This window comes from Neodiprion lecontei, chromosome 3 (genome assembly GCF_021901455.1).
Source record: "Neodiprion lecontei isolate iyNeoLeco1 chromosome 3, iyNeoLeco1.1, whole genome shotgun sequence".
NCBI classification, from domain to species: domain Eukaryota; kingdom Metazoa; phylum Arthropoda; class Insecta; order Hymenoptera; family Diprionidae; genus Neodiprion; species Neodiprion lecontei.
The window spans coordinates 28,154,412-28,176,181 of record NC_060262.1 but is presented as its reverse complement, the minus strand read 5'-3'; the positions used below and the strand labels follow the sequence as shown (position 1 = coordinate 28,176,181).

The window sequence follows — 21,770 nt, the reverse complement described above, 5'->3', positions numbered from 1 at the left end:
CGGATAACCAGGCACTATTAATAACGCAATAAAATTGTCGGCGTGACAAATTTTGCGTGTAGAATCGTTGGTTCGGTATTAAAAAGCCCGCGAGTTACTGATTCGCGTCAGAAGTAGGTATTTTTTAAATTTAATTCAAAGGAAATACGGCGGGTTGAGAACCGTGACACCTTTTACCGCTATCTGTCGGAGAATTGTGCTCAACACCCTGACAATTGTGACCGAGGTATTCCACCTTAACGCCAGTGAACGGAAGAAGTTTGTGACGTGCTTAACCCAGATTTTCCACCGTCAAATGCTCGTGTTTGTACAACAGTTTTCTTAGCATGTTATGGATGTGAAAATGTGCTAAATTTATCGTAAATTCATTTATTACTCAGGTGTTCGTGACAATGTGTGATAGCGCTAGCTGCCAGAACGTTAACTAGGTGAGTAAATGACTTGAGAAAATAATACGATAGTTTGGTATCGTCACAACGAGTTGGTAATATCACAGCTGGGAAGGTATTTTCTGGCTTCCGAGGTCCATATCACCTGTAATTTCCCGACAGGCATTCGCTACTTCGTGTGAAAATCATTGAAATTTACATTGTGTTTCTTGTTATGTAATTATGCGACCGTTTACATTAGTATTGAAACAGATTCTTCACTCACAAGTTGCGGCTTTAAGACTCAATTCTTTTGATTCTGCATATATTTGAAACTTCATCAAGAACAAGTTTGATGTATGGAAGGATTTATAAATCTTTCAAAGTTTAAAGTGTTGTCACTGCAAACGAACCTTTTCTTGGGATGTATCATCGCATGTCTATACTCGTTGTTTTTCTTATCTTTACCAAGGACCTTGACGTCTCTTCCAATTAGTTTAAATAAATTGATAAGCTAATTATGGACAGGATATCCTGTCACCCATTTTTACTCTTCAACAAAACACTTGACATTTCTCATAAATAATACTATACTACAACTGGTCAAGATTGGAATTCAATGAACTCATTCTTGATCGTCATGATGAATAGCAATATTATTTTTGTAATATCATCGAGTGATTAAGAATACAGTGGTTTTGAATGAACGAAAAAAGAAGGCTTAGACTTGCACCTGTGCATCCTTAAATGCTGTTATTTTAAATTATTTGACGATGCCGCAGTTATTTTTCATTTAGCTTGCTAACGGCCTAATTATTTGCTGCAGAAACTCCAAAAATTTACCAGTGGTTTATGTACACCTATTGTCAATATCTTCTGTTTTTTGTTCAGGTTTTAAATATCAAGCTTACGATAAGTGTGGTGTTGGAGCAGAAGTAATATGAACGTAAGTAACACATGGTTTATCGCACTGAACCATCCTACAATGTAACATAACAACTGGAACGAAATTAATTCTAAATTATTTTCCAGAATCCATATCGTGCGAGACCAGCTAGAGCTAGGGTGGATCATGCCGCAGTGTCAGGGTATGGATCTCAGAGTCAAAACACTTGGAGTTCTATGCAGCCTGAGAGACGATCAGGAATTTTGCCAGCGAATGTTTATCAGCAACAGCCCAATTCTCTGATTCAACCTCAGCAGCAGCAGCAGCAGCAGCAGCAACAGCACCAGCCACAACAGCAATCTCATGATCCCTGGGATTGGGGTACCGATAACGGTAATAATGGCAATAGTGATTCGTGGAATTCAAACACTGATCAAAAGTCAGAGTCTCTACATCAGCTTTCTCAGCATCATCAATTTCCTTCTGGCCGCACCAATAATAGTCAAAGTATACAGAATCCACAGCAGGGAATGTATTATCCGAATTTTAACAGAAATAGTAGACCCAATGTACTTAATCAACAGCCTACTTCTGGTGGTAATATTCCACGGACGAGTCTAAGCAGAGAATCTACACCAAGTAATAAAGATGGTTATAATCAATACACGTCTTACGAATATAATCAGCCACCACAACAGCAACAGCAACAACAATATCATTTACCACCTAGGCCTAATTCTAAGTCAAGTCCTGCTGATCATTCGCAATGGTCTATCAGCAGTCAACAGACACCAAATTTACCGTCCCTTGGTAATAATTCAGGTGCTCAGCTGGATAACATCAAAAAAATACAGACTCCTCCACTTCCTCCTCAAACAAATACCTACAATTGGAACAATAGCGACCAACAGTTGGATCCTTCGCTTCGTAACTGGCAAAATCATAATGCCGCGTCAGTCAGTGGGTCCTGGCAAGAACCATCATTGGTAGCAAACAAGCAACAGCCCATAGAAAATATTAATCAGTCTCAACAGGGGCAACAGACTTCTCAAACGTTTGATCCACCTAAGGAATATACTTCGCCAGGACAATCCGAATACTATACTAACTGGAACAGTCAACAACATCAACAGAGTAATTTGACTAATCAATGGCCCTCAAATTATTCACGCAATACTTCAAATGAAGCAACACAGCCTATTCTGCATCAGAATATGGGAACTACGGTTATGAATCAGTGGCAACAGCCAATGTTTCAGCCACCTGTTCCTGCTGAAGAACCAGTAGGCACACAATCCACTCCATCAATACTCAATCAAGCTGATCAAAATGTTCCTTCAAATCAATGGCAACCACGGCAACCTCAATATGAAAATGTAATGCCAAAAGATTGGACCCCTGCACAAAGGCCTGTGGAATTGGTAGCTTCGGAAAAGGATTCAATTTCTGCACCTCATCAACAACATGACTCTCTTGAATCAGCAAAAAATAATAAAAGTATAAACGATTGGCAACATGCTCAGTCTCCTCCGTCACATTTTGCATCATCAACAGGCTCTGCAGTTTCTCATACATCTAACACTGCGGAGCAAATTCTAAGTGGTAACAATCACAATAATGAAAGGAAGAGATCTGTGGGTATATTATCACCGAGTTCCTCGTTTGTAAATGACTTGCCGATACCAACAAAACCTAATGCAATTGAAAAAAAAATTTCGGATGAATCAAATTGGCCTGACGGTGATGTTAATGTAACTTCAAATGCTATGGCTCAAAATAACACCGAGGCAGATTGGTCGACGACTGCGGAATGGAATACTATTCCCACTGCCGAGTTGTCTAGTAGTTTTAGTCATTTACGGCTTTCTAACAAATCTAATAGGCAATTGGAAAATCAGACCCTTTCATCTGATATGCATTCCTCAAGTCACTCTACAGATGGCTGGAGTTCTCAACCTATTTCAGGGTCAGAAAATCCATCAGATAATTCACCACGTGAAAGTGTAGCCAGTGCACAGCCAGAACCCTACCGTGATTCAAGTGAAAGAGCTCATGCTTTAGAGCCTGAACAAAGTTTGGATAATCCACTTACCACATCTCAGTTTGAGCCTCAAGAACATGTATTACCTCAAACACATCAACCTGAGAACAGTAGGGCTGCCGAAACTGTTCCACAAAATGCTGGGTATGATCAATGGTATGCGCAGCGCAATCCTGTGGCTCAATCAGAAAATAGTTGGTATCGCAATGATCATCAGGGTAAATCACAAAAGTGGATGCATGAGCAGAACATTGAAAATTATGAAAACATACAGCAGTCTACTGAGTTTGGCAACTTGGAAGTTGTTACCCCTGTCCTGCAGAAACGGAATATTTATGGATCGCATGATTCCATGAATAGGGAAACATTGGACAATGAACCAAAGGCGAGTGTCAATCAAATAAAAGAATCTAGTACTCCAAGAGACTTTCAAGAAGATATTAACAACGTAGAAGTACCTTCACTACTACAGACGCAACAATCTCTTCAGGTCGAACAGGTAAATTTCCTTTGCACGAATCAAACTGTATCAAATGTTTAGTTGATTAAAAGTGTTGAAAGTTGTATATATGCATCTACACTAACTCGCTTTCACAATGTGAGGATTTTGGTCTGAAACATTTAAAAGAAAGATTAATTGTAAGGGGAGTAAATGTTTCAAAACCCAAGTTTCAAAATTGCATATCTTCTGAATAAAATGTAGATAACACTGTATCAAGGAAAAAAAAAATGAATGCCCAGTATGCATGTATTAGAATATCAATGAAGTTGAAATTTACAATGTTGTCGTAACGAAGCATTACCAAACAAACGATATTTTACAACTTAAAAACTGGTTTACAGGGTTTGTCACTGAAAAATGACTACATTCTGCTTTATATACGATTTACTGCATTAGTAACAACACTAAAATTGTACAACAGCAATTTTAAAAAATATTTCCTTATGTCGACTTTACAAACTTCAACCTCGTGAATCTCGAGTATTGAATTTTTGAAGTAAGACTCTTCACGTAACCAAACCAACAATTTATAACCGTTCTCAGTTTGGTTTAATTTGACCATACATCTCTGTAATATTTATATTAATTGCAGGCCCCTGATAATTACGAGTTCGCATCGAACGATAGAAACACGTTTTTGGAAACTGGTGAACTAACAGATTCTCATCAACAACACGAACCCATTCCACCTAGCCAAGATGACGAAAATGACGAAGTTCCTAATGATATTCCATTCTTAAGGGAAGTTCCTGGTCAGTCTAGTAATTCTGATCCTCGTCGAAACGATCCTACTGGGCAGGAGCAAAATATTCAAGTCGGTCCACGAAGCTTGGATCCTCGTAGAAATGATCCGTCAGGTCAAGAACACACTGTCCAATCAATAAGAAATGTCAGTGATAGAACAGAGCGTAGAGATGTTCCACCTGGTCAAGAACGCAATGGTCCATTACCATCACGGACCGATACAGAGCTACCTGAACGTAGAAATGATCCTTCTGGCAGAGAAAGGTCATTACCCCCTCAACCACCTAGAAACGATAGTGTAACAGACAATCGAAGAAATTTATCGGAAACTAGGCGAAATGATCCTTCTGGGGAAGAATGTTTACAATCGCAGCCAGTTGTGTCAGAGCCAGCTGATATGAGGGAAGTACCTGGCAGAGGAAACGAAAATGAAGAACCTGTTCAGCAGGCAGACAGCGGCTTGCGCCAAATTCCTGGTGGCGCATCGCCCAGTGAAGAAATTCAAGTGGCTAACGATAGGGATGATGCAAGAGTAGTTACTGGATCCCAGGAAGTAGCAGCCCTAATCCGTTAGTTCAGCATTGAATATTGCTTTGGTTTTTATAATGTGATTCTAAAAATGTTTGTAGTAGACGGAACGGTTGTTTATACATGAATATTGATTTTGTGGTGTAGTTGAAAGGTACAAATTGTAATAACAGTCGAGTTTTAATGTAAATAATTTTTAGCTGCAAGTACGAAACATGATCAATCGAACGACTCTCTGAGCAAGCGGGAAGAAGCTGTTGGTGCTTCTTTGGGTGAGAGCCAAGGTGGTGCTGGGCAAATAACCAGAATTGATTCCTACGAAGAAGGGGATGATGAAGGATCGGGAAACAGTAGGGATGAGAGCAGAGAACGTCGAAGGGAAAGAAGTCCAGAACGACGTGGTTATGAATACGACAGAAAAAGTAGATAGTAAGTTGAGCCAATTCGAAGGCTTTGATGACATAGCATGTAAATTCAACTTAATCTATTAACTAATTTCATTTTTATGTTGATAGTTGTTATTTAAAATTTTTGATTCTTATAGCTACGATCGTGACCGTGATCGCGATTTCGATGAAGAATACTATTATGAATCGCGACGAGGAGGTGATTTTGACCGCACTTATAATTCTCGAGAAGATCTCGATCGACGAGAAGGTCCGTACAGAGATGACGAACGGCGTCATACCAGTAGGGACGATTTAGATAGACGGGGAAGAGATAAAGATGATCCAGATAATCAAAAAATAAGATCTAGGCCAAAGGATGACCACGAAGATAGAAGGAGAAGGGATGACGACAGAAGAAAAGCACGAGAAGAATTAGATGCAAGAGGAAGAGACACCAGAGATTATGATCCTAGATATTTCCGAGACAGAGAATACACTGATCGAGACAGAAGAAGAGAGCCCGATAGGCGAGGGCGCAGATATGAAGACTATGAGCCTCGGGATCACTACAGACGAGATTACTATGAAGATCTGTATGCTAGAAAGTGAGATATTAATCAAATACTTAATTTTTTGCAGCTTAGAATACCACGATTTTAATTTTAAAACATGATAACGAATACCCGCATGATAAAGTATGTACAAAGTCGTTAAATCACTACTGAAAATTGTACTGCAAAGATTCAAATTATAATTCGCTTCAAGTTCGTTGTATCCTAAAAGATTATAAAAAATGACCAAGCAATACCTCTATTATAGCTCCAGGCCATCCAGTAGATCATCTTACAACGACAGAGATCGAGATTATTATCCTAGGTCAAGAGATCCACATTTTGGACATAATGGTACGAAGAGTGAAATATTACTTCAATACTCAATCACTACCGTTTTTTTGAAGCAATGACTGCTGAACAGTGACTTAAATGTCGAGAAAATTTACAAGTGTTATTGTTTGCTTAGTCTACGGTGGTGCATATGCGGATTATGGTGCAAATTATGGATCCAGTTATTATGCGTATTTGGAGAATATGCGACGAACTAATCCTGCTGCTTACATGGAATGGTATCAAAAATATTATGCCTCCCAACACCAACAAGTACATGCTGTTAGAGGAAATACTAGCTACCCTGAGGATAGAGCCAGTGTTCATTCAGGACGTAGCTCATGTGACGAAAGGTGAGCGCATATTAGTTCAATACATAAAAGTGAATTTACATCATAATTCCCATTTTATTTGATTGCCAACGATTTTTATGCAGCAACATTTTACCCTGAAAACATGTATCGTATACTTGAAATGTGTTTTGATTTTTTATCTTTGGAGCAGTATATTTGATTTTTTCAATTAATCAAAAAGGGTGCAGCTATTTACTTTGTGACAAACTATATCGCCCATCTATTACATATCAGATTGTTTGCAAATCCAAGTATCTGCTTCCACTCACCGAATAAGGCATTGTACGTCTCGTACTTTGGGTCCCCTGCGTGTTCAAGGAGTCCCTTATGGCGGCACAGCACCACGTGTCACAGTTTGAATAGGTGAGACTGAGTAGCCAGTGCACTCAGTTCAAGTTTCAATTCTTACGTATGCTCATTTGTACGGTGCTAGTTGCTTTCAGGCATAGTGCTGGCTCCCTAAATCATCGTCTTACAGATGCTGCCTTTCACCTGATGATATATTTTGAAGTAATGGTGATCTATCGTCGTAAGATTGTACAATAAGAATTCCTGCCTGTCCCTTCAATGTTAACTAAAAAATATCAATACTTTCATATGTATGTACCTACTCTTTACGCAAAGTTGGTGCTAAAATATGTAGATTTCTCGAGACTCTATTGAATATACAGGTTTCAGTAAATGCAGCAATTAGATTACTCGTTAGTAAACTTTCTTAAACTAGATGTCTAAAACTCCCCAGAATGAAGTTTGTGATACTATAAAATATCAATCACGATAAAATAGACTTGAATATTTCAGTATTGAACTTTTCAGGCAGAAGTTGTATTTCTATATTATTGTTTTGAAATTGAAGTATTGCTTATTAGTTAGAATATATTTAATTATCACTAATAATGATATATTATTTTCTATAATATTTTCAATTTTTTACTTATAAATATGTTGCAACGTTTTTATATCGTTGAAACATTTTTAATTTAGTTTATGTGACAGGACAACTGGAGACAAGCGTACGATAGGTGATATTTCCCTATTAGAAGATACGACAATTGGATCGGCAAGACTGACTCCAACCAAGTTTTCCACATCCCATGTTCAAGGTAAGCCAATTTTTAGATAACTGGCGAATGTCTCTGTGTCATTTATACTAAGTAAAAATTTATGAGCGTATAAGACTGATGTAATCCTGATATTGTTTAATATCCTATCTAAAGATTCGAGTTCTTGAGATTTCATTCGATTTATTTATTTTATTTTGCTACTACCACTAAATTAAAAATGTTATACTACGACTTCATTAGAATCTTTTGAATTTTATATTTCGGGAAATATTTTGGGCCAAGCTATTGTATTTGTCGTGTCAATTTTTTTAGCTAGTTTCTCCACTGGCTCGTTGGTTCACGTGCATGCAAGTTATCCGGCTGATGGAGAACTTGCTAGAGTGGATGTCCTTCGCGTGTCAAGTATACTCGCACACGATCCTGTTGTACGAGAACTAGTGGCATATCCTGGCCCTCTGATTAAGCAAGTGTAATTAATATTCTCTAATCTAGGCATGCGTAGATAGTTATTCAATGAAAGATTACATGTTGCGTGATTGAATGCTGCAATACTAGAACGTGATTCGTTGGAATTGGTGTTTTCTATTAGTTACACACAAGAAATAAACAAAATTACCGAATGGAGACAAAGTGACAAAATAATACTTTTATAGATAAAATTTCATTTACGAAGTTTGCAACTTCCCAACAGTTGGTAATCTAATCTCGAATATCTAACATCTATTACAAGATGTAGTCTGTTGTGAATGCCAGAAACAAAATGACTTTTTCGCAAGTAACTTCAGTTTTCATAATTTTTTTTTTGTTTAATTGACTTTTATAGTATCTGGCGATTCAAATAGGTTATTCATATTTTGATAATTTTTCAAATGATTAATATTATCAAAGTTTTTCATGTGCTAAGTATAAGAATCGTTATTTTCAAACTCAGCTCAGTATTTAATTTTCTGCTGTATTCGGTTAAAGATTTTTGTAGAAACATCGCGAACTAGTAAACGTATGAGCATGTGTTGTATTTCTATGTTCATAACACGAGTTTAATCGAGTGTTTGTTTGAATTTAACACAGGGGTGTGACTCACAAGAAGACTATCATTGAATACTGCGAAGCCAAGATTAAAAAAGCAGAATGCAGTGAAGATGTGGATGATCCGGCGTCTTATATATTGTTGTATAAACTTATGGTGATGCTGATTCGACAGAATGGGGTACTGATGCTTAAAACAATTACTGGAACATTTTATATTATTTGGGTGTCGTATCTAAACAGAAATCACCACTAAGCTTGACGTATTTAATGTCTAGAATGTCGTTGGAGTTGACATAGCAGAATTATTGCTCTCGAATCAGAAGTCCTACCCATACACTGGAAAGCAGCGAGAAGTGCGGCTCAGAAGAGAATCTGTCATTTCTCAAAAGTCTGTTGGTACAAGCGGTGATGAGCTTAACAGAGACACCGTTACACCCTTGGACACAGACGATACTGGAAACCTAAATAAACCACTTTCCACTGATCAGGTCACTGATCACTTTAGGGAATTGCTTTTATATGGTTGCGGCCAAGAGGCATTGGGTAAATTTTCATGTTGATTCGGACTATAAGATTCTTAATTATGTATATCACAATATTCATACCTTTTTATTTCGCTCTCTGTAGCTTTTAATTGTAAGCTTCTTTCGAATCTGCCTGATAACACAGTTAAGTTGTACAATCTTTTGTTTTCTCAGAATATGCAATGGATAAGGGACTCTGGGGACATGCCTTGTTCCTAGCAAGTAAGCTAGATAAACGAACGCATGCATCTGTTATGACTCGATTCGCCAATGGCTTGATGGCAAACGATCCGTTACAGACTTTGTATCAACTACAATCTGGTCGAGTACCTGCTAGTGTTACCGTAAGTTATGTAAATCTGTTATTACTCCAAGAAGTCAGAAAGGTGAATGAGTATCGACATGTAGTGTGAATGATTTTGTATATCACATAGTATTGACGCCTACGTTGTGTTATATAATTTTGTTCTGTATTTCAGTGTATCGCAGAGCCAAAATGGGGTGACTGGCGACCTCATCTTGCGATGATAATATCTAACACATCTCCTAATCCTGAAATTAATCGAAAATCGATTACAACCTTGGGCGATACTTTGTTTGCTCGAAATCATGTACACGCAGCCCACTTCTGCTACGTTTTAGCTCAAGTCGATTTTGGACCTTACGGAATGCCGAATAGCAAGCTTGTTCTGCTCGGATCGAATCCTCACAAACCATACAACGTTTTCGTAACAAACGAAGCTATCATGCTTACTGAGATTTACGAGTACGCTCGCAACCTTAGCGAACCTGGTTTTACGCTAATTGATCTGCAGACTTTCAAATATGGACTGGCTGTAAAATTGGTGGATTATGGACTCACTGAAAAGGCATTGTTATACATCGAACAAATTGCTGTAAATATCACTCGTGAGCCATCAAAATACCCGATTTCGTTTGTGGAAAAGCTTCACAACTTGGGTGACAGAATTAAGTACAGTGATCCAGTATGTAAGGATTCAATCGAAGATGTCGCTAATCTTGGATGGTTAAACAGCCTGGTAGAAATCCTCAATAAATACAAGGTGGGTGGAGTACCTACATTTAATGCACCATATTGACTCTTCGATTTATAAGAAATTATCGTAATGCAAACCATTGCTACTGTGACAATCTAATAAATTAACGTGAACTAAGTTTGTCGGAAAATTATACGAATTTTTGCTTATTAGAAACCGCATAAAACATGTACAATTTTATCCTTATTTGGTTTTTGATTATTTGTAACATCTTGTGAATTTATGCCATTCTGTTCTTTCTTTGTACAATAAGCAAAACTCCTGACAAAAGAGTTATCTATATTTTCATGTAATCGTCGTTGTTGTAAATGGTTCACCTTGTATACTAGCTTTAAGGTTGATTTTAACATATTTTGCTTTCTTTGTTAACGGAATGAACTTTTACTCCATATAGTGATATTCGAATGTTTATGACTATAATAAATCTTAAATTGGCGTCATCTTAAACAGTCTACCAAAAATTAAATATAACAAATTATTAGCATTGAAATAGTTTAAGTGTAAGTTAATTAAGCTCTACGATCAGCAGTTTCATTGATCTACATTTTTTGCACTAAATTGTTACAGACTGGTGAGATAATTAAAGATGGAACGTATGACGCACAAAATGATAGCACTAACCAACAACGAGAACAGTATGAAAGTCAGCAAACACAACAGCAATGGGTTGTAGCTCAGTCTGAATATTCAGATGGTCCAACTTCTCTTATGGAACCCACTACATCCGACGTGAAAAGTGATTGGCAGCCAATGTCTTTGCCTAACGCAGTTCAAGATCCGTATATACCAAGCGGTCAAACTTCGCAATACATCGAAAATTCAGTTGACTCAGCTCAGCACCAGCAACCGCAATCGCAGGTAGATTATTGGAGACAGCAAAATTACACTCAACCTGAGTATAGTGCTCCAGATTATTCTACCGAGTGGCAACAACACTCGGAGCAGCTCCAATATCAGAATGAACAACCAGACAATACGGATAATGTACAACAAGAATGGAACTATGAGGTACGGAATTAAGAGCTAATTAAAATGCATCATGTTATTGATGCACCACTATTTCGCTCTTTAACATTTTAACATTTCACGGAAAGGAAACCTTGGTTATTGTTTCTATCATTAGAGTCGTATCGAATGTTGAATAACAAGTGATGTTTTTTCATAATCTTGATTTATTAAAATCGTTGACATTGGTGAATATGGTTTCAACTTGAACTAGAATAGGATGAAAATTTTACACAGCATCTCAAAAAGAGTTTACCAATTGAATTAACCACATCATCTCTTTCTTGACACTTACTCATGGACAGTCAGAGAAGGAAGAGAAGCCACCTACGCCTGATGTAAGTAATCTCACAAGCACTTCGCATAGTACTCTCAGCTTCAATCAACTGTCAGGTGCTCCTACAGATAATTGCCTGCGTCAGCGTAAACCACTAAACAATCCAGACTTAAATGTCAGTACGAGTATTGAGGAAACTTGCGTTGCTCAAGACAGTTTTCCGCTGCTTTCATGTGTTACTGGTTTTGGTGAAAGTTGTAAACCACACAAGTCTTTGAAATCTGCAAAGTACCCAAAATTGTCATTATCATATCCAGAAATAAGGTCTAGTGATAAAATTAACTCAAAATGCACAAGAGTCACTAAAATTGGTTCAAAATTATCGAAACCACCTAGTTGCAAACCTGCTGTATTTTTGAAATGTAAACCGAAATCAATCGATCAGCCAGTGGCTGACCACAACTCAGATGCTGAGTCTGATGATAATCTACAGTCTGATAATTTTGATTTGCAAAAAAAATCGAAACTCCTAATAACTCAATCTATAGCTGCGAACAAAGAATTTGAAAATACGAAAGCAGTCCACCTCAGTGATTTAGATGTCCAGATTAATGATCGTAACTTTGAACTGGTTAGCCGATATCACTTGACAAATAGAAACCCACATTCGATTAATAACCCTAGGCGTGATAGCCAGAGTTTGAAACAATATTGCAATTTTGAAGAAAAAAAAGTAGTCAGAGTGGCACCTCATATTCGGAGTAAAGATATTATTTGTGACACCGTTGATGCATGGTCTATTGAATCTACTGCTCAATTTAGTGCAGATCGCTCATATTACAAACCGCTTATCTTTGGGGGAACATATCCGATAGATATGCCTTTGCATAGAAATGCTATCGAACGTGCAAGGCAAATAAGGCAATATGTTCAGGATGGCAAGCACATCTCAAAAACTTTTGATATCGATGCTCCAACAAATGACAGTATTTAAAATACACCTAACTAGATCTTCAAAAAAATGCATTTACGATTTCATCTTCGACATATGTTTTCACGCATTTATCGTAGCGCTATTACCAATAGTTTTAATACATGATCATAGATTGTTGTTTAAAAAGTATCTCGACAATTCGTTTAAACTTCTCTGATAAGCATGTTACAGGTGTATTTGATTCAATTGGAATCAAAGTAAGGGTCTAAAATGTGGAAATCTTTTAATAATGTACAGCAGAATAATTTAGAGTGAAGTTCAAATCTTGATCTACTTTGTATTATTGATACAATATCTATTTATAAAATTTTATTACATATAAAAATTAATATTGTAATACTACTGTCACATTTATTATTACCATTATCGGTATTGACCCAAGGATCATCTTTATACACTTAACTATCTGCGTTACATATGTAAATAGATGCCTATATAATGTATATGAATGTTACATAGTGAGTAATATGAAATAAAACTATTCTGTTGTACTAAAGTTGTAAGTTTTGCAAATGTTCAAGTTCCAAGAAAAGGGAAAAAATTATGCTTAATATGATTTTGATTGATCTTTTTTTTACTTCAAATGATATGAGTGGTTGATAAAAAATTTCAATGTGTTACTAATGAAGAGTTTCTTTTTTCTGAACTATTTTCAGCAATTAATCGATAATTAGTCAACGAAACAGTGTCGCAAAATCTCTGCGTGAAGTTTAGATTTCTTTTTTTAATAATACTAATTAATTCTATTAACCATGTTACTCTATAACTGTGCTTGTGCTTATTTGATCAATCATAACAGCGTGGGAAACAGAATTCTAAATGTTATCTGCACTGTTAGTTTTTCCGTATACATATAAATGCATATATACGTACGCATATACAGTTATATATTCGTGTAAATTTTATTTCTTTATAGATGTTTAGAAAAATAAATGCATTTCAATTGAATGTCTGCAAAGTTGTTCATTGATCACTGTGATAACTACAGGACAGTAATAAATTTATCATACAATATTAATGTAGCCCTGTAACAGGAAAATGTAATTGAATTCTGAGCATCCTATTGCAGTAAGCAATGATTCACTTTGCACGTGGTTACGATAATGATGTACACATCTTGTTCCAGCCTCATCCAGTGATAAGTATGGGACCATCCACAAATAAGCAATACGACCCGTTAGCAGAACTTGACGCTTTGGATACGCCAGGGCAGACTCCAAAACCAGATGGAGAAAAAAAGAAAGCACCTGGAAAACAAACTGAAAAGAAAAATTCTAGCAGTGGGGGTTCGTGGTTTGGAGGATTCTTCAGCAAACTTGCTCCAAAACCAAAAAATCAGATGATTTTACCTGACGATAACAACCCAGCAGTAAGAACACGATGATTGAATATACTTATTTTTCTGAATATAAACTGCACATTTATGGTGGCGAAGTTTGGGAAACAATTTTATATTTCATCTTTTGTTGCGAAGGGCTCGCGAAGATACTTGTGGTAATTGCTCAGCCTTAGTTGGAAAGTGGAACACTTAAAGGCCAGTATGGTGTGGGTTTAGTTATTGAAGAGTAATGGCTAACAGTTTTTATCCTGTAAAAATATAAGTGTACCTTACGCATTGAAATCGAACACATAAATATCCGCTAGCTGATATTCTGTTGAACTAGAACTGAATGTTCGATGGGGTAGTTTTCTATAATAAATCATTTTTAAATGTCTTCTTATTACTATAATACTGTTTAGACGATCCTCTTTCACGCGTAGTGGAAATCAAATATACGGAAGCCTCTGGTGTTCTTTCTTTACCATAAACATCGTCTCTGCGATTCTGGCGCTATTTTAAAAAGTATCGATTGATTTGAGTCAATAAAATAACAGCTATCCAGTCTTCTTAACCTCTTGAATCGGAATTAAAGTTTCAAATGCACGACAAATATTTTGGTCAATTTTTTTATAAACCTTGTTGTAAAATGCCCGATGTAGTGTAATTTAGTATTATTTTTTGTTGATATTGTATACATATGCATGTATTTCAAGCACAGAGCTGGTGAATAGTCTCCATGATTGAAATTCTTATAAAAATATTACCATTTTTACAACCTCAATAATCTCTGCGAAAATCTTATGAGAGGGTTGTATTGTATAAATCTGACAATAATACTTGTTAATTAGCAGTATTTTAAAATACCTGAAGAAAGAAAAGGTAAATGCTTCTTTTCCTTGTGTGTTTTAGATTGTGTGGGATGCAGTTAGCAAAAAGTGGACAAACAAAGATGCAGATGGTGAGGATAGCTCTGGTGCCTTGGCGCCTCCACCAAAAGCTTCGGAAATGGGTTTCAGACCACCACAAACGGAATCAGTGCTTCCGCCAATGACGATGCAGTTGTCTGGTGACAATAAAGTGGGCCAACTAAACGACAGTTCTAACAGCAATGTTCATAAACCACCTTCTGGAAACAACATGTTCAAAATGCCGAGAGGCCGAAGCGCAAGGACAAATTACATTGATATAATGAATCCTGGAGGATCTAAGACTGGTGGCGTTGCACCATCTGTAACACCTCCTATAACTGCTGCTCCGGTACCTCTTGCTGCGTCATCGCCTCAATTTTTCATTCCTGCACCAGGTGGTACATTTTTTTCTCAGAATGTTTTACGGATCTGTTCCATCAGAAACCAACATGGTTTAACATTTTTCAGTTAATGATCCAGGTGCTCCGGTTGACTTTTTGACATCTGCTTCAGTAGCCAATGGTGACATTACGCAGCAGGGGGTAAGTCATACCAAGAATATCATTTAATTTTTGTCGTTAATTATATTTGACATGCACAGTTGCATTCAATATACTGAATTTATAAGCAACAATACAGTTTCACGCATGTTTTCACTACATTTATACGCTGATCACAGTATAAAACTTTTTCTTTTATTTTCTCTTGCTCTGTTTCATTGTTGGGCATGTATTTGGAACTGTAATGTTAAAAAAAAATTGTGATATAGTCTGTGGTAGAGAGTACTTAATTTAAAAAACAACTCTTCTGTACAACGAATCTGAATCAATTGAGCATCTTACAAAGCAGTAAAGTCAAGCTATACAGAGACAGACTTACGATTGCCAAATTTCAATCAAATATTTTACTATTTGTCCGCTATTGAAAGCAATCAGCGTATGCGGCATTGACATGTTCCGTACACACTTAAGGCTCTATATATAATACATATTTTATGTTTCTCTTTGCAAGCAGTCTGGGGAGAAGAATGGCATAGCCAACTAACAATTGTTACAAATAGTAAGGAGACTTTATTAATTTGCGATTTTTTTCATTTTCACATTAAACATACATATATCGCTTGTTTCTGTTGTTGCAATTGTTGTACTTTCGACATTTTTTATTCATATGAGGGTCTGAATTCCACTGCTAGGAAATGCATTTTATTATTCTGCTATGATAGATTACGCAACCTTCAATCATGTGGTGTAAGTTAAATTTAATTAGAGAAGTTTGGGTAATTATAATTAAATCTTGCACCTGAATTCGGAAAATATTCCTCCTTCGTCTATTTCGAATTCTGGATGAAATAATTGTAGATATGTTTATATTACCACATCGAATTATGATTTATAGCACGTACATGTAAACACACGATGCAATAATTAAATAGCATGTAGTGCATATCATACAACTCAATTTTCTGCTATGGAGGAAAGACTGAGTTTTGAGCTTGGAAAAAATTCATTGCTTGCTATTGTAATTTTGAAATTACTATATTTAAGCTAGAGTACCTTTCACATCCGCTAGTATCATGGTTTTTATGGTATCAGAGTTTCGAAACAAGTCTCATTTTGTTTGGTGTGTGTACTAAATATGCATGATGTCCCAGTGGTGTGTAAAACACATTACTGTTTCTTCAAAATCTTATAGACTAACTGTCACGTTAGCTCTTCTTAATATCTGTTTATGCATTACATGGCATTGATATCGAAGTTGACATGGACATGATGACTTAAACCATGTTTACGAAAATAGATATGAAACAGTAACTTTGGATTCTTACAAAATTTCTTGCAATAAGCTATTCAACATGTTTCTGCTTGCTGAACGCTCAATGCACTGTAATAAAGTAGATTACGAATTAGAATGGCTTAGAGGCAATATCAGTTCTTGAGACAACGTTATTGTGTTGTATGTGCAATTCAGCTCTCTCGGTGGAGCTCGGCAAGCTCGCTTTCACGAGAGGTACAGAGCTACACTATGAGGGATCCGCGTCTCCTTCAACAAGAAAAGGTAATAATTCTGACGTCTGGCATTAATTATTTTAATGTGCTTGGCGTTATCTATTATAGAGGCATTATGAATCTTTATAATGTTTTTAAATCTTCATAATCTTCAGGTTATTCTTCGGAATTTCACTATACAGTAAAAGTATTAAAAAACATTAGATATGTGTAAGGTAAGATCAAAGTAGATTGCAGACAGTATTTTTTCGCAAATGCTTTTTCAATTTTTCTGCTTTTTTCTTATTAGTGTTCAACAGTTATTTAAACGAAAATTATGTTGAAATTCTTGAGAGTTATCCCTTCTAAACATCAAGCTTACAGTTTCACGTTAATACTTTGTTGCATGCATGGTTTCAATATCTAGCTTATACATACTGCTGTATAAAAATTTAAATTTTACTCGCAGCTTAAAAATTCATTTATGAAATTAGAACTTATCCCAAATCATCTCATTTGTCCTCATGCGTATCTTGATCGTCGATTTCATACTCTATGCTAATGAGAAAATATTTGTGCTGACAAAAATGCTTTACATAATATGTAGAACAAAGAATCTAACATTAAATTCATCAATAATGGTGCCGGTTTATAGTTTACAAATATTCATGGTGTTGGTTAGTAGAATTCTACTACAATATGTTAGTGAAATGCTGCTGAAAAAATTCTCTTGGATAATTGAATTTTGAAGAAGTTGAATATTTTATATTAACAATTAGCAGTATGATGGCTGCACTAGTTTTACCAGTATTATTTTTTCCGTAATGAAATAATACATTGCAACTGTTTGTATTAATAATTTCAAATTATACTTGATACATCTATCATTTGTATACTAGGCACAAGTTGGGGAGCACTGCCTACAGCACGTAATTTTAGACGTTCAAGGTGAAACGGAAGAGAGTTAAGCAGTATGATTATGCTGGATTAACTAATTATTAAGATAATAATATCTTGGTGTATACAATCACAGAAATTACCATAAAGAAACTGTTGTATTAAAATAATACAAACGCTTTTATTTTCTTAATCGCCAAGTGAAGCTCGAGAAAAAGTTTCTGGAATTAAAATGAATAATAAGTTTGACATTTTTACATATCCAGACTCCATTATAGAAGGATATACTAAAATTAAAAAGCTGTTCTTAAACTTGATTTGTCCTTACTTCTTATTTGTTTGTACTGATTATCAAAATGTGTTACATATTACAAATCTCGAAGCTTGTTTTTTTTATATGACATAATATATGGTAACTAGAACGCGTTGCTTTATGTGCTCTATTACTTGACGTACTTTTCCATGCTTACAGGGACCAATGATGTTCAATCCAACAGACGTGAAGGATTCCACTCTCAAAAAGGCGTCACGAAATAGATATCCACCACGATAAGTTTGCAAGTTGCATTACGTAGCTTGAATAACATTTTTATACATTCACATAATGAACTGAATAACAGGACGTTGAGTCTAGCATGTTCACGATTAAGTGGTTATACTACGACTAGCTAGGAAAAGAAAAAAAAAGAAAACAAGTTGCATCTTTTCTTGCGAGAATATTGGTAATGTTCTTGAGATGAAATGATCAGAGAAATGGCTATAGATTTTCGGCTGCCAATTGGGCTTTCAGTCCCATAGTTACTAATTATAAGTAGGAAAATGTTATGAATTTTTAAAGAAAAGCTCTGTAATATGGATTGCTCTGAGTATGATGCAAAAGGCTCACTTGAAAAATTCGTTTTCGTTTCTACTTGTTATTTTATAAACTACAAATGTGTAGTTACTTTCGTTAGTTTTCAAGTTTTAGACTACTTTTGAGTAAAGGATTCCATTAGGTGTGTTTATATGGTATCGGTTTTTTTATTTAGTTGAAATTTGATTCGATTAGTCGAAGCACTGAGGGTTGAAATAAGAAACTTTTCAGTGCCTTTTTGTATATAAATTCTAAACCGCAAAATTGTATGTGTAGTTTTATAATACAGTCTTGAACAATATTATTACTGGACAAGGGGGGATATCTATACTGAAGATAAATAAAACACTAATAAACTTATCTAGTTTTAAACAGAAATTGGCGGATGAATTTTTTGCAATAAATTCCTTCACCTCAGGTATCTGTGCCTATCTGGAACTGAAATCATTGTCCTTTATTTAATGGTAGTTTCAAACTAATTTCCATTTACATTCATGAATGTTTAAATAATAATTTTCAAGAGTTTATTAAAATTTATTATGTCAATCTTATGGTATGCTTATACAAATGGTTTATTTGTTGAATTTCACCAGAAACATTTTTCACATCACTGTTAAAACTGTTGTTCAGAAGCTTCGAACTACTGTCACAATTAGTTTGTTGACAGAAGCCTTTGTTTTTACGGCAATATTTAATAAGCTTGTTTGTCGCAAGCTTATGAATAGTGAACTGTATGTTCATTTGAATCCTCGATTCAACACAACTGTTATTGGCATGCTTCACAAGCTGTACGAATATTTCGATACTAAATTGGTAGCACAACTTTTTGAATGAAAATGTGAGTAAAAAATTACTACACTAACCGTAGAGTAATAATAATTCGGTTAATTGAAAGAATAGAAAATAATAATCTTAAGAACTGCCGTTCAATGCTGTTCCAATGGTGCTCTCGTACAGTTATGTTACGTACAGTCGTATCAAGTTGGTTCATAGTGCTTTTTTTTTTTTTCAATGTGGCTTACACAGAACGTCGTGGATAAAAGCTGTACATTTCCTTATGAGATAATTTGTAAAAATGAGCAGCTTGCACTAATGATGCTCGTTAAGATTATATCAATCCCGAAATAGCTCATTTTTTGGTACTTTTTATTGTTAACGATATACGATAGTCATTAGTGAATATTTCAGCAATTGTATGTATTTAATGAATCGGGCCTCAATGGTTGATGGCCTAGCACTCCTGCAAGTGAAATGCTTGGCTTCTTTTCAATACTATGCTATGCTTATACCATTAGAGCTTATAATTCGACTGATTGTTAGTTGTCTCTTGTTGAAGTCTTAATTTCACTCGCAAACAGTCGAACAATATTTTCCAAATTGCTCGAACTAGGAAGTTGAAATAATTGTAATTTTATCATGCAGGCGATATTTATTGTAAATAGGTAATTGGTTGTAATTTTTGAAGTGAACTTCCGCCAAAATGATGAAGAAATGATTCTTTTAATTCGCTCTATGTTGGAGCGTAAAAAGTACCATAAACGTATGTTATTGTACGGTTAATAATGGCAAAGGCAGTCTGAATGATTGATTCATAATAAGATATAAACAATATAATGTTGATTATTTGAATATGGAATATCTAGCCAAGATAATAAATTAAAAATGAATTTTTTTCGCCCATGCTACTGTTTACATTAAAAACACTTTCATAGTCATTTCCTGCAAGTAAAGTAAGTAGTGATATTTTAAGGAAAGAAATGTCATAACTTTTGAAAATATTTCACTCTTTGTTTTCTATGTTTGATTTCATGTTGTGTCACAATTGTTTAATTATTTATTGATTCTGTAGGATTCGTACTATTGATTTAATTCAAATTTATACATATATAAAAATATTGTTTGTGTTTGAGTCACCATATGTTATTCGAAATACTTGGAATTAGCAGTCTGCAGCTATAAAACTGTATTAATTTTTCTATCAAACTTTTAGTTTAAATAGTGACCCAAATAGTGTTTATTTTAACTCCAGCAGACAAGTTGAATTTGTACAGAAAATAGATGTTAAATTATTAATAGCCCTCTAGCTACTTGAAAGAAATGCATTCCCGAATGTCGTGCTGTAAATTTTCACTATTGCTTTGACTTGGGGATAATGACAATTCATTCGATTCCGTTCGTTTGTTATATTTTATTTTTTTACGAGCAGAGGATTCATCCAATTCGGTCATGCTAATCACCTAAAACTATTCGTGAGTTTAGGAGTTGTTGAGAATATTTCGTTTAATTGCTGGATACAAAATCCTCACCATGTTTTTTGCTCATATAGCGATATTTACTCATACCTGTGAGTGTACCAACTAGAAATTACGTTGAAAAACCATCTTATGCACAGGCTGTTGATCAAGACAGACCTGACACGATATCAGTGTTGTTATGAAACGGAAGTATTACGTGAGCTGTATGTTTCGTATGTGTAAGTTTGGGAAGAGATGTGATTTGGTTTGAGATGTAACATATTATATTATATTGCAATTCATCCAGGGTTGATGTGCGTTTATGGGTAGTACAGATAATGTGTATTATATATGATTATATTAATTAATGTCATTTACCACAATGATAATAAAATGTATTACGAAATCTACGCCCTACTTTCATCATTTTTCTAGTATCCGTGTTATCAAGTAGCCCATATTTGTGTTCAGTTCTATATTGTCTTTAGTAAATATTGTTTGAAACGAGATTGTTGTTACGGGTAATTTGCAAGGGTTTAATTTAGGTAACTTAAACCTGAGCGTGGAATTATCTAGCTATAAGTTATGTCATGGTCTGCTGTCTAATTTTCATTCTCGTATTAAAAATCATATTTATTTGTCCTTTGAAAAAACAATCATAAATGAATAACAAAGTACCAGGATTATACTCGCTTGGAACAATATATGTACAGAATGCTATACAAGCTACTTGTCTACCTAATGATTTCGTAATATTTGTATTATTACGTTAATTATGAATAAATGTTTATCTTAATATGTGGAAAAACTTGATTCTTAAATTTTGGGACACTGACTTTGGAGAATACAAGGCCCGTTTTCATATCGCCGGATGTAGTTTTGTGCACAGAAGCATCCGGGATTGCAAACCTGTGGGTAAAATAAAA

The 21,770-nt window shown here is 35.3% G+C and overlaps 1 protein-coding gene across 12 annotated transcripts; it reads left to right on the top strand.

Annotated features, from left to right (window-relative positions):
• Positions 1-111: 111 nt before the first annotated feature.
• On the top strand, positions 112-21,254 carry LOC107223481. Of its 12 annotated transcripts, none has more exons than XR_006903520.1 (22): positions 112-428; positions 1,260-1,314; positions 1,401-3,794; positions 4,390-5,110; positions 5,270-5,498; positions 5,614-6,063; positions 6,278-6,363; positions 6,479-6,695; positions 7,680-7,798; positions 8,072-8,228; positions 8,828-8,966; positions 9,064-9,331; positions 9,487-9,656; positions 9,792-10,376; positions 10,938-11,378; positions 11,681-11,713; positions 13,773-14,015; positions 14,877-15,270; positions 15,344-15,417; positions 15,890-15,934; positions 16,844-16,930; positions 18,230-18,282. XR_006903520.1 is itself a non-coding variant. In XM_046735313.1 (21 exons), exons 2-21 carry the CDS (start codon positions 1,309-1,311, stop codon positions 18,308-18,310), a joined length of 6,882 nt encoding a protein of 2,293 aa, XP_046591269.1. In that variant the 5' UTR covers positions 112-428; positions 1,260-1,308; the 3' UTR covers positions 18,311-21,254. The 12 variants fall into 12 exon arrangements, 10 of the variants coding, with proteins under 10 accessions (XP_046591269.1, XP_046591268.1, XP_046591273.1 ...); XR_006903519.1 differs by having other exon boundaries at positions 15,887-15,934; XM_046735313.1 differs by lacking the exon at positions 15,890-15,934 and having other exon boundaries at positions 7,692-7,798; positions 18,230-21,254.
• Positions 21,255-21,770: the final 516 nt, after the last annotated feature.

What these genes read in the sequence shown, in the direction of transcription:
- LOC107223481 (XM_046735309.1), top strand. An exon ending in TTGCGGCCAAGAGGCATTGG is followed by an intron (nt 9,332 to 9,486) that starts GTAAATTTTCAT and finishes TTGTTTTCTCAG; the next exon opens with AATATGCAATGGATAAGGGA. An exon ending in AAATCCTCAATAAATACAAG is followed by an intron (nt 10,377 to 10,937) that starts GTGGGTGGAGTA and finishes AAATTGTTACAG; the next exon opens with ACTGGTGAGATAATTAAAGA.